Below are 10,928 nucleotides of genomic sequence, written 5' to 3'. Positions count from 1 at the left end.
GTTTCTGTATTATCGAACGACGATTTTCTCGGCCTTTTTAATGCAGTTTTAAATTGAGCGTATCACGAACGTGAATTTATCCAGCGATTGATCGTTTTTTAATATCTAGTCAACTGTGGAAATAATCAGAATATATTGATTCGTGGTTCGACGAACGTTTCGAAATTATAATTTTTTTCTTTTTTTTTTTTCTTTTTTTTTATACAATCAATTACCGCATCTGGAATGCGGAACCAGATGCTTCAAAATGTCATATGCATCTATAACAAATACTTATTCAAGTTCGTCATGACACATACAATCCGATCATTCGATTTATTGCCTTTGAAAACATACAGATCTGTTGTATAGGTATTATATAGGTACGGATATAGTTTACCGAGTTTAACGCTGTCGAAGGAAGTTCAGTAAAAATTTGAAATATTATAGAATATATATATTAATATCGAAGTGATAAATAATTAATTTACACTTGAAAAGATAGAACACCACAGTCACTATACCGAAAACAATATGTTTTTCCTTAATCCTACTCGTGAACTAATTATTTTTATTACGTGTAGCTTGAAGTAATAATCGTAGAGTGCGCAAATAGTGTAATTTGTTTAGCAAACGTACCTAATAGTATGCATAATCTATACGCTTTTTAACTTTGATTCGATAGGTTGCGTTTAATTTAGTTACTTTTTTGTACATATCATTAGGTGTATCAAGATTGAGCCAAGTATTAATTGTTACGTGTATTTAACTTAGACGGTATAATCTCTTCATCATCATTATCGGCTTTATTACTATTATTATTATTATTAGTTCTTTCATTAATTTTGACATATTTTAATATAAATATATGCGTTACCCCGCTAATATGATAGTTAATAACTATTTATTATACGTGTAACAGGAAATGCTCTCTCTCTCTCTCCCCACTCTCTGAATGCGTCAAACATACCTGTGAATAATACCTTATATACTGACAACAAATCCTAAGCCTTGCGGTAATTATTTATTGGTTCATCAATACAAACAATAATCATTCGTCTACTTTATACAATTAAATTCAATGTTATTTCTATACTATTATTGTTATTATTACTATTATTATTATTACTACTACGTTTATTACTTTTTTGAAAATATTCTACCGCGGATTTAATGTACCACTCAATATTTTATACAGGTGTACAATATACGTGAATTTCGCACATGCGGTGTGTTCGCACATTCCACGGGAACATATCACTTATAGTTATCCGAATATCAACAAAATCCTGCCTCGGTTACGAGAATAGAAAAATAAGTTTATACCAGTGCAGTTTTACTTGCACTAAGGAAATTTGATAAGAAGGTATAAATTTTTCTATACGAATATACTTTTCATGACAGGAATAGTTGATATTTTGTCATACATGAGTTGGGATTTTCTTAAATGTCATTTCGGACGAAGCATATTGATGATTATTTCTTCCAACAACTTTGTTCGTCAATCATAAAAATTCCAGAGCAATAGCGATATTGAGCGAGATTCACTATCCTTTCCGTGGCACGGGGAATCGCCTTCTGGAGAGTTTCTTCGCACCGAATAATCGTAAATTTCCAAGTCGTGGTACCCAGGTTTCACGATTCATTTTTAATAATAATCGTTTGCACTTGCTGCGCCAATATGTAGTACTGAAATTCGCGAAAAAAAAAAACGGTTACAACTTTACACTGAAAAGCAAGGTGCCTCGTACAGCCGTGGTAAAATTGCGATGTTATACAAGTGGCCGTTGGTTTTTAATCATTTTTCTGGCGACACTTTTCCTGCACTTTTCTTTACAAACCTAAATCATTCTGTCTTATTGTAATTCGAAGTCCAACGGAGAACATGTATAGGATGTCTCTCTTTCAAATATCGTTAACGTACATACGCATATGCATTAATACGTATATTTGATCGTAAAAAAGGTGCCAGAATAAAGAAATGCTATTTAATTATGATAGAAAAATGTTTAATTTACGAGGTAAAGCTTATGCGTTAGTAATACCAAAATAAACGAAAAATTCTTACAACATTTATATAATAATAAAGAGAACATTTTTTTTTTTTTAATAACATTCTTTATATTAAATAACAAATTATATATAAAAAAAAAAGAAAGAAGAGAAAAAAACGAATCAGAACTTCCTTAATATACTGTTTTGCGAGGATTGCTGAAATGTGAAAACTTTTCCTAGGCTAAAAAGAGAGAGGAAAAAATCATCTGAAGAATTGTATCAAACACACTGTTGATGAGCCTTCAAATTACAGCCAACCTTACAAAAGATTCCATGATCTATTAAATATTAGAAGTAATAAATATTTACATATGTGATACATGGTATACGTAGATCTATACAAAAAATCAGTGCTGTCGAAGAGAGAGAAGAGAAAGAGAGAGACAGAGTTTGAAAGATAGAAATAAAGATAAAAAAAAAGAAAAGATAAAAAAAAAAAATATAACAAAGTAAACCAATCGTTAAACGCGATTATTTTACATTTTTCACCATCAAACTTGAACAAGTAGTTGAGAAAAAAAAGACACACAACAGTTGCCAATTTTGGTACAAATTTTGAGCAATACGCCATTATTCAGATATAAATCCTACAAAGAAACGAAACTACAGAGGCAGAAAGAACGTGAAATTACGAGAACATTTTTACTTCCAACTATATCTTTATATACAAACGTTAATAATCGAATAAATTATTTTTAAAAAAATAGAATCATATGGAAACAAAGGAAGAAAAAAAAAGTGTCTTCAACCAGGATATAATACCTAATTCTTCAATCTCTTCTTTTATCAAGTCAAACGGCGTACAACAAAACTATAAATAAAGCTATATTTGCATAATATAAAGCGGCATGTAACTTTTCGTCTTATTGTATAAAATATTATTTCTCTTAATACCGAGCAAACAGAGTTTCTCGAAACTCACCAAATTGCTCAATCGTTCCCATCAATCTTAGGGTTACTAATTCTTCCTTCCTGTTTTTTTTTTTTTTTTCTTTTTTTTTCTGTTCTATTTCTTTAACATCCAAAAATCGAACAACCGACGATCACATCTGCCATTAAAAATAAAGAGCACCTCGTGTACCCTTTGCAGAGGAAAGTGAAAATTGAAGCTCAATACATAAACCTAGTAATCTCGCGTGTTTAGTTAGTTTTTCGTTTCCTTTTTCTACGGTTCGTTTCTTTCTTAGTCCATGAAAATTTCATTCCCACATTTACGTTTAAGATATTGTGATTACTATTATTATTATTATTTTATCGTATTTATTAATATTATTGATTAACGAATATGTATACGTACTATATTTATATCTTACATTAAATCGTTAATTCATTAAGAACAATATACTTGCAGACAACCTCATTGTTCCTTATATATTATATAAACAAAAACTAAGATTGCAACAATAATGACAAAATCATTATACTGTTTTGTGTAAAATCTTCGAAATAGTAAGCATCCTTAGTATCTCGATAGATTTTATAAACGACGTGAAAACAGTTACTCCTTAAACCTAAAAGAGTTTTACAATCGTTGTATTATTTTGTCATAATCGCCGCACTTATCCCTAGTTGCAAATGCTAATAGCTAATCGTTCACCCTTATAAAAATAACACGCAATGAAAGGATTATCTAACATTGCTTTGTACATTCGCCCGTGCTCCAATTAAACTGAAAACCATAATTAGTGAGCTGAAGTAATTTCCAAACCATTGCAGCATGCTGTAATTGATATTTTTAAATGCATGTATAATTTCGCTACACATAGGGTGTAATTTCAGAAAGTAGCAGCTATCGAAATGGCCGGTTATTAGAATCTAGTCACATTTTATGGTTGGGGGGGGGGGGGGGGATTGTGTTTGATAACAAGATCAAGTTTCAAATTTTCATATCCTACACACATTCAGCGCTCAAAAAAAGTTTTTCAATTATATTAATCCTTATACCAATACATGTATAAATGTGAGCCTTTCTCACCATGCTTGAATGAACATTGGTTAAGTTTTCACTCAAAATTTGAGAAATTTAATTAGCTTCATTTGGTTGACACGACTCAAATTAAATTTCGCGCAATATTCTTCTCACTGCGACACGACGATCCCCTTCAGATTTTCGCGATAAAAGTGCTTCAATAACGATTCAACTAATCTATTTCAAAGCTTCAAGTACACATTCTTTCCAACCTTGCGCGCATATTTATTATTATTCTGTATTTTTTATTCCTAACTAAGAATTACCTATAGAAACGGGTGTTACATCCCTTAATATATCGTATGTATGTAATAACTGCATTTATTTGCCAATAGTAAAATAGAATATTATTTTATAATGACAGAATATGTGAGGATCGAAGTGTTCAACTGATTAAGTGGATTATTCACAAAATTTGCATTCAAACGATATTTACAGTGATTAAAAGTGAATTGTGCATCATATTGTGTCGACAAAATACAAGTAAATTGCTGTGGATGAATTCTGAGAAATGAAGAGTTATTCTTTCACCAAGGGTGCAAAAATTCTTCTTGAGATCCAAATGTTCGTCTAGACTTTGATAGAAATCGGAGAAAGAAAATATTTTTCTTGCGTTTCAACTTTGACATCACAAGTTCTCAGAATTCATTACCCGAAGTGTACTCGTAAATAAGTCCGCACATTTGTATTTTTCACGGTTCACTCTTGATTATCTAACGGAAAAAAAAAGAATTGAATAGGTTCATCTTTCGTATTATTATTATATGATAACAAATGAAATATAGTTGTGTTAGCAAAACGAACGATATTTACAGATATTCACAGATAAATTAACAACATTCAACTAACATTAAATTACATCGAAGTTCGTAGTCACGCAAGAATTAATTACAAACGTTTTTCGTGAAATTGATTATTAACTGGCATAAATTTAAAACCACGTTTGTCTACGGACCTCCAACATCGCTACAATAATTTCAGTTTCCGTTGAATGTAACGGCTTGCATAGGAAAAAATTGTACCAAATTTCACATTTAGACACATTTCGTCGGCTGAGGTTAACATATCATCAGTATAAATGCGATGTCAAAATAAACATTTCTTCGAACAATAAATTATAAATACTTGATCCAATGTTGGAGTTAAAATGATATTTCAAAAACCCGCCCGGGGACTAGATCTGCGTATACGTAACTTAATCTTCGGAACGCGCTACACTCGAAAACGCGACATATTATGTGTTTTGATGAAATCAAATGGAAACGTGCCCATTATTATCATGTCTTATCGCCGATTGACAAAATAGGCGATGCCATTATTAACTGAGTAATAATTTAATACACTTAGCCATTACTGTTCTATTACCTACTTAAAATAACGAACATTAATAATTTAGATTTACCGGTAATCTAAATAAACCGGTACACTATCAATATACGTACTCCAATTTGGCAAATCTTCAAACATACTATTTTTCTTCCTTTCTCTTCATAATCTGGTAGCGGATTTAACAAAATCAGGCACTACGAATAAGGATTTATGTTCCTTCTCGTAATGTTTAATAATTTCGTGAGAAAAAAAAACAAATTTAATTCGCTGCGAATGTAAAATGCAAATTGAATTTGATGTATTCATATATCTTCTCGTTGATTTTGACAGTTAAATTTAACTTTGATCAAATCCTCCAAAGTGGTTGCAATAAGAATTGACTGCCATGTTCCAATATTTCCTGGAGACTAGCGTTGAATTTCTTTTGAAGGAATACTTGCCCAGTCAACCTCTTCCCCATCACCTTCTCCGTCAATATCCGCACCTTCAGAGAATTCCTCATCTGCACCTGAAAAAAAAAAAAGAAAAAAAATTACAGATCACATTTCATTCAAATAAGCAATTTTTTTCTTCTTAATTCCAGAGTAAGAAGGTTGTACATTTCTTTAGGGTTGAACCCCTAAATATTCAGACCTGCATTGTCCTAGGATAAAATTATAAATCTCTACTATACAGATGAACAATGTCGCTAATTATTTTAGAACTGTACAAAACTTACAAGTCTCTTCTTCGTCGTCAGAAGTTGAATCGCTATCAGTTTCCGAACTATCAGAATTTGCCGAAAGAGAACAATGATCATAGTCCTCTGGATCAGAATAGACCTCAGCACCAGGGAAAATGTACCTACCAGCTGTAGCTTGGTAGTAGGAATTATCTGCAATAGGAAAAAATAAGTAGGAAAAAGTTACATTTATAAATAACAAAGTACAAGTAATGGGCGAAAATAAACGTATGCATAGTTAGTTCACCTGGTAAACGTGCCGCAAGACTCTCTCTGACTTTGGCTTGCCAACAACGCCTCTCAAAATCATTTCTTTTCGTAATTTCTTCATCGTTAGAATCAGTGATAACTTTTTCTTCGGAACTGTCCACACTATTGCAACTGTCTCCCATACCAGAATCCATCGCTGAGTCAATAGAAACATGTCTTGCCTTTGAATTTATTCTTTCTGTATCTACAATGTCACGATCAATCGAAACAGACAAATTGTTTATTGTTGTTGGAGTGGAAGTGACTGTTGTGACAGGTGATTCGGTAGCGGACTCATTTGTACTGGACGAGCTTGAGTTGAGAAGTCTTGGGACAACATGGCACTCTTCTAAGTTAAGAATCTGTCCATTATTTTCTGACGTTGATTCTACCGATATTAATCGATCATTACGCGTGGCCAATACACGACTTGAATCGATACTGTCCAACAACTGTAGAGACGAATCAATTAACTCTGAGCTTGAGTTATTTCCAAAGTTCATTCGTTTCGGACTACTTTCGACGCTGGAGTCACCCAATCGTCGTTTCGGACTTTCGCCAAGCAAAGTGAATCCCTCGGCGTTTTCCATGTGACCAGCATGAAACGGGGAAATACAGATATCTGTGTTTTCGGAGTGCTTAGGTGTTGTGTTTGCATTGATCATCAGGCTATCTTGACTTTCTGTTGACACGTGATGCGATTTTAGATTGAGCTCAACACTGTCTTGAGAAAATTCATGATTGGTAGTAGTGTCCTGACTTTGTTCCCACGAATCGTCAGCCGTATACCTAGATGGCAATAATTGTGTAGCTTCATTCAGAACGTTATCTTGCCAACAAACTTCACTGTAGTTGTCCCCCATTCTGTGGAAATTCAATTACCAATTTTTAACCGATGGTCCCATCGTCTGTTTTATTTTTGGTAGTATACCCACTGTATTATACTTACAAATGACATAACTGATTGATTATGACATCTCCATCGCCTAATAGCTCTACGTCGAACTTCAAATGTGGAAGAGGTTCTCGATTTATGAGAATCTGTGGTACATGAGACGGAATGGAAGATGGAATCAATGCTACTGGTCTTACTTTTAAAGAAGATCCGATAACAATTAATAAATCGCAGTCATCTTTGTCCTTTGCCATAGCGTCGTGAAATACGTCTGGAAGTCCCTCCCCAAAGAATACAATGTCTGGTTTCATTATCCCCTGATTGACTAGATCTTGAAAAATACCACGAATGTTAGTTTCCTTGGCTCAACCAGCCAAAGTGTACGTATTTGACAACTATTGCCTCACCTCTGTAATTATCATTCGGATCCATTTCCGTAATGGAGGGTAAAGTGTTGGCTTTGCATTTTGGACACATTGGAATTTTTTGGGCAAATATTTCTTCCCTTATGTCATCTGCTCTAACTTGATATTTACATCTTGTACAGGATGCTGTGGCAAAAGATCCTGTAAACAAAAATACGTCCGAAATATATATACTAAATTGGAAGTAAAACTTGTCGGCACTTGCCTTACACTTAAACCATGTATTTATTGCTGTAAAAAATAATTATCGTTACTCACCATGACATTCTATCACATTCTCAATTCCTGCTACCTGCTCGAGGGTATCTATGTTTTGCGAGTAGTTTCTAAGCAACTTCTTGTGTTTGTCCAACATCTTGATAAACCTATGGCAGGGGCTAGGCTTAAATTGGCCAGGATAAATTTCACGAGCGAATTTGAAAAACGGTCGTGGATCCTGTGCGAAGTAATTTATATCGAACATTGCCTAAAAATGAAATGAATTCGTTAGAATCTTCGAATTATTGACACTCAATTGTATTTCGGATTGAATTAATATTAATGGACAAAAATAATACAGTTCAGAGTCGGCATTTTATTCGGGTAGACTCACTTGTGGATCGGGTAAATTAGGAAAATCTTGTGCTAGCCTAGAGTAAACACCATCTCTACTTCTGAAGTCGGGAATGCCACAGCTCACGCTTACACCTGCTCCAGTCAGTACGATTATCTTTCGGCTTGATTTTATCAGCCTAACTACATCATTGAGTGTATTAATATGCCTAAGCTTTTGTCTTCTAGGTGGTTCTGACATCATGTTCAAAATAATCTGAAACAACAAGGTTGAAACAAATTTTTTGAATTAACACATCCACTTTCTTTTCGTTTTTGTTTGATTGTTTTTACAGCACTGTCTATTACCGACCAAGTCTTGTTTTAAGAAACATCAATAAATACTTACCTTCCACAGAGTGAGGTCATCAACCTCTTCAGGTATCTGTGTGGAATCCATGAGAAGATGATGCAGGAGATCCCTAGGATCAGCTCCTGTCAGCATTTGTTTCTGAACCCAAGAAGAAACGGGTCTCCACTGTGGTCCGTCTTCCGCCTCTCCGGAGAGCTCGGAAAGCCCCGATAATTCGGACAAGTTTGATACGGTCGACGATACGTCGTCCTTTTCATTTGCTGTGTCTGGTCTAAAGAAGCGAAATGAATCAGCCTTTATAATATAACTAGGTATGTCATTACAAGAGAATTTAATGACAATTTGATCTTACGGATAACTGGTATCTTCACTTGTGGAATCTGTGCGAGCTGGTGTTGGTACAAGATTGGTTTCTGGTGTAGTTGGTGCAGATTTAGTTCCGTCGCCGAGTTCTGTAAATCCACTGTCGCCACCCAAAGTTTCTGGAACCAAAAGAAATTATCTTATTCTCTCCGAGCTTATGATAACTAAACGAAATTGAAAGTATGTTTTATTCAGGTGCTACATAAGAAAGTGAGTTGGTGAAAATAATCTTTAAACATTTCCAACATTAATACAATTCTGTTGATAATACTCAATTTCGGCATGAAAGTTATTTTTCATACTTACATTTCATGATCAGCTAATTCATCCATATTAGGATCAGTTTATTTATGCATTCAATTCGTTCCATTGATGAAATATAAAAATCAGTGACTCTCCAAACGGATCAATATCTCCCTGAGCTTCACTAATTGGTGATCATGCCAAAAAAAAACCAAAAAAATATACTCCGCTACATGAAAATACCTTACACTTGAGGTACATTTTGTATTGCAAAAAGAAATATCAAAAGAATACCATTATTAGTGGTAGGAATGATAATTGCTTCTCTCATAATCACAATCAAACAATAATTCACATACTAGGAATCAGTAGTTTCGCAAGGAAATTGTCCCACATTAACTGAGGATGAGAAATTTTCGGACGGCTTACAATTCACATTTTCTACACATATTTGATGTTGATCGATAATTTCATACAAATGTTACAGAGGTACATGCAGAGCTAAAAAGAAATGGCAGACATATCAATTTTCAAATCGTCCTTTGAAAATAACAGTGTAACATTTATTTTTTCTAAAGTATTGAAAAAAAACTTGCATAGTTTTAGTAAATTTAAATATATTTCTTGGTTTTTTACGAAATTCATTGAAATGTAGACTATATTATAAGAGCTATAATTCTCAATTCTTACAATTTGCCTAACTTAATCTTCCTTTTGGATACCTATGATACAGTAGATTATAAACTAAATGGTTCGCTTATTAATCAATGAAGTTGTTTATATACAATTTAATTTTAACATATGATTATTACATCATTACTCAATTTACATATTTTCCATAGAACATCCATCATATAAGACATTATGTTGTGCTTTATTACGAGTAATTATACCAATTCTAAGAAAAGGAATCTTGAAAAAAAAACAATAAGAACATAAAAATATACTTCCATGCATTATTCACATCTAATGAACAGTTTTCATAAAATCGTGTGCGGAGGCCCATCTGATGAAGTAAACTTCATAATTTTTTTTTATTTCTCTACCTGGTAGAATGAAATGAAAATGTAGAGAAATATAATGAATGATAAAAAAATATATGTATATATATATGTGCATCAAGTAATATAATAATAATAAAAACAAGTAACAACCGATGTGCTGTTGCACATTTGACAGATAATTTCGCGGGCTCTGGTAAACGTCAAGTTCGTATTATCTTTTGCGTTTGTGGAACTTGTGCCATCTGTGAACGCCACTAGACTACTTCGTACCGAGCGAGATCTCTCTGTCAGTGACCCCAGTTCGCGCGGAAGAACGAGAATCGAATGTAAATATTATTTAGCGAAAAATTATAAATAAATATTGACCGAGATCCGATTCGTTGCGATGAGGATATAATATGGTCAAAATTTATGCGGGGATAAGAGCGACGTTATTTTTCAAAATAGGCAAACGATAAAAAATAAAAATTTCGCCGCACTCGACGAACTGTCATGGCGGGCCGCCCCCTACGACGGACAAGAACAAACGGCATCGATGAAAATGGGCGGCCGTCTGTCGGGCCGCCATCTTTAATATAGAAAAATTTTCACTATTAATTTAGCATATTGTCTCAAAAATACCTTCCAGATCGTTGTGGACCGTCTCGTGCGACGCTTTGCAATCACCGAAATCGCGTTCCGACCCCTGAGAAGTTCCGTGACCGTCACAGTCAATCTTCCGACGTTTAGCTGGAGACGAATATTCTAGCAGCTCCGAATGAGACGCCATTTTCAACAGCTATGCAATCCGTA

At 33.8% G+C, this 10,928-nt stretch overlaps 1 protein-coding gene across 1 annotated transcript; it reads right to left on the bottom strand.

The window, feature by feature from the left end:
* Positions 1-984: 984 nt before the first annotated feature.
* LOC124179464 (NAD-dependent protein deacetylase sirtuin-1) lies at positions 985-10,905 on the bottom strand. The gene is made up of 10 exons (XM_046563847.1): positions 10,758-10,905; positions 8,879-9,008; positions 8,563-8,797; positions 8,215-8,430; positions 7,881-8,088; positions 7,605-7,763; positions 7,252-7,528; positions 6,301-7,166; positions 6,051-6,206; positions 985-5,840 (listed from the first exon to the last, which is right to left on the bottom strand). Exons 1-10 carry the CDS (start codon positions 10,903-10,905, stop codon positions 5,740-5,742), a joined length of 2,496 nt encoding a protein of 831 aa, XP_046419803.1. The 3' UTR covers positions 985-5,739.
* Between the last annotated feature and the right edge of the window lie 23 nt (positions 10,906-10,928).

This window comes from Neodiprion fabricii, chromosome 1, assembly GCF_021155785.1.
Source record: "Neodiprion fabricii isolate iyNeoFabr1 chromosome 1, iyNeoFabr1.1, whole genome shotgun sequence".
In the NCBI taxonomy this organism is placed as follows: domain Eukaryota; kingdom Metazoa; phylum Arthropoda; class Insecta; order Hymenoptera; family Diprionidae; genus Neodiprion; species Neodiprion fabricii.
This window is presented reverse-complemented; position numbering and strand designations above follow the sequence as displayed.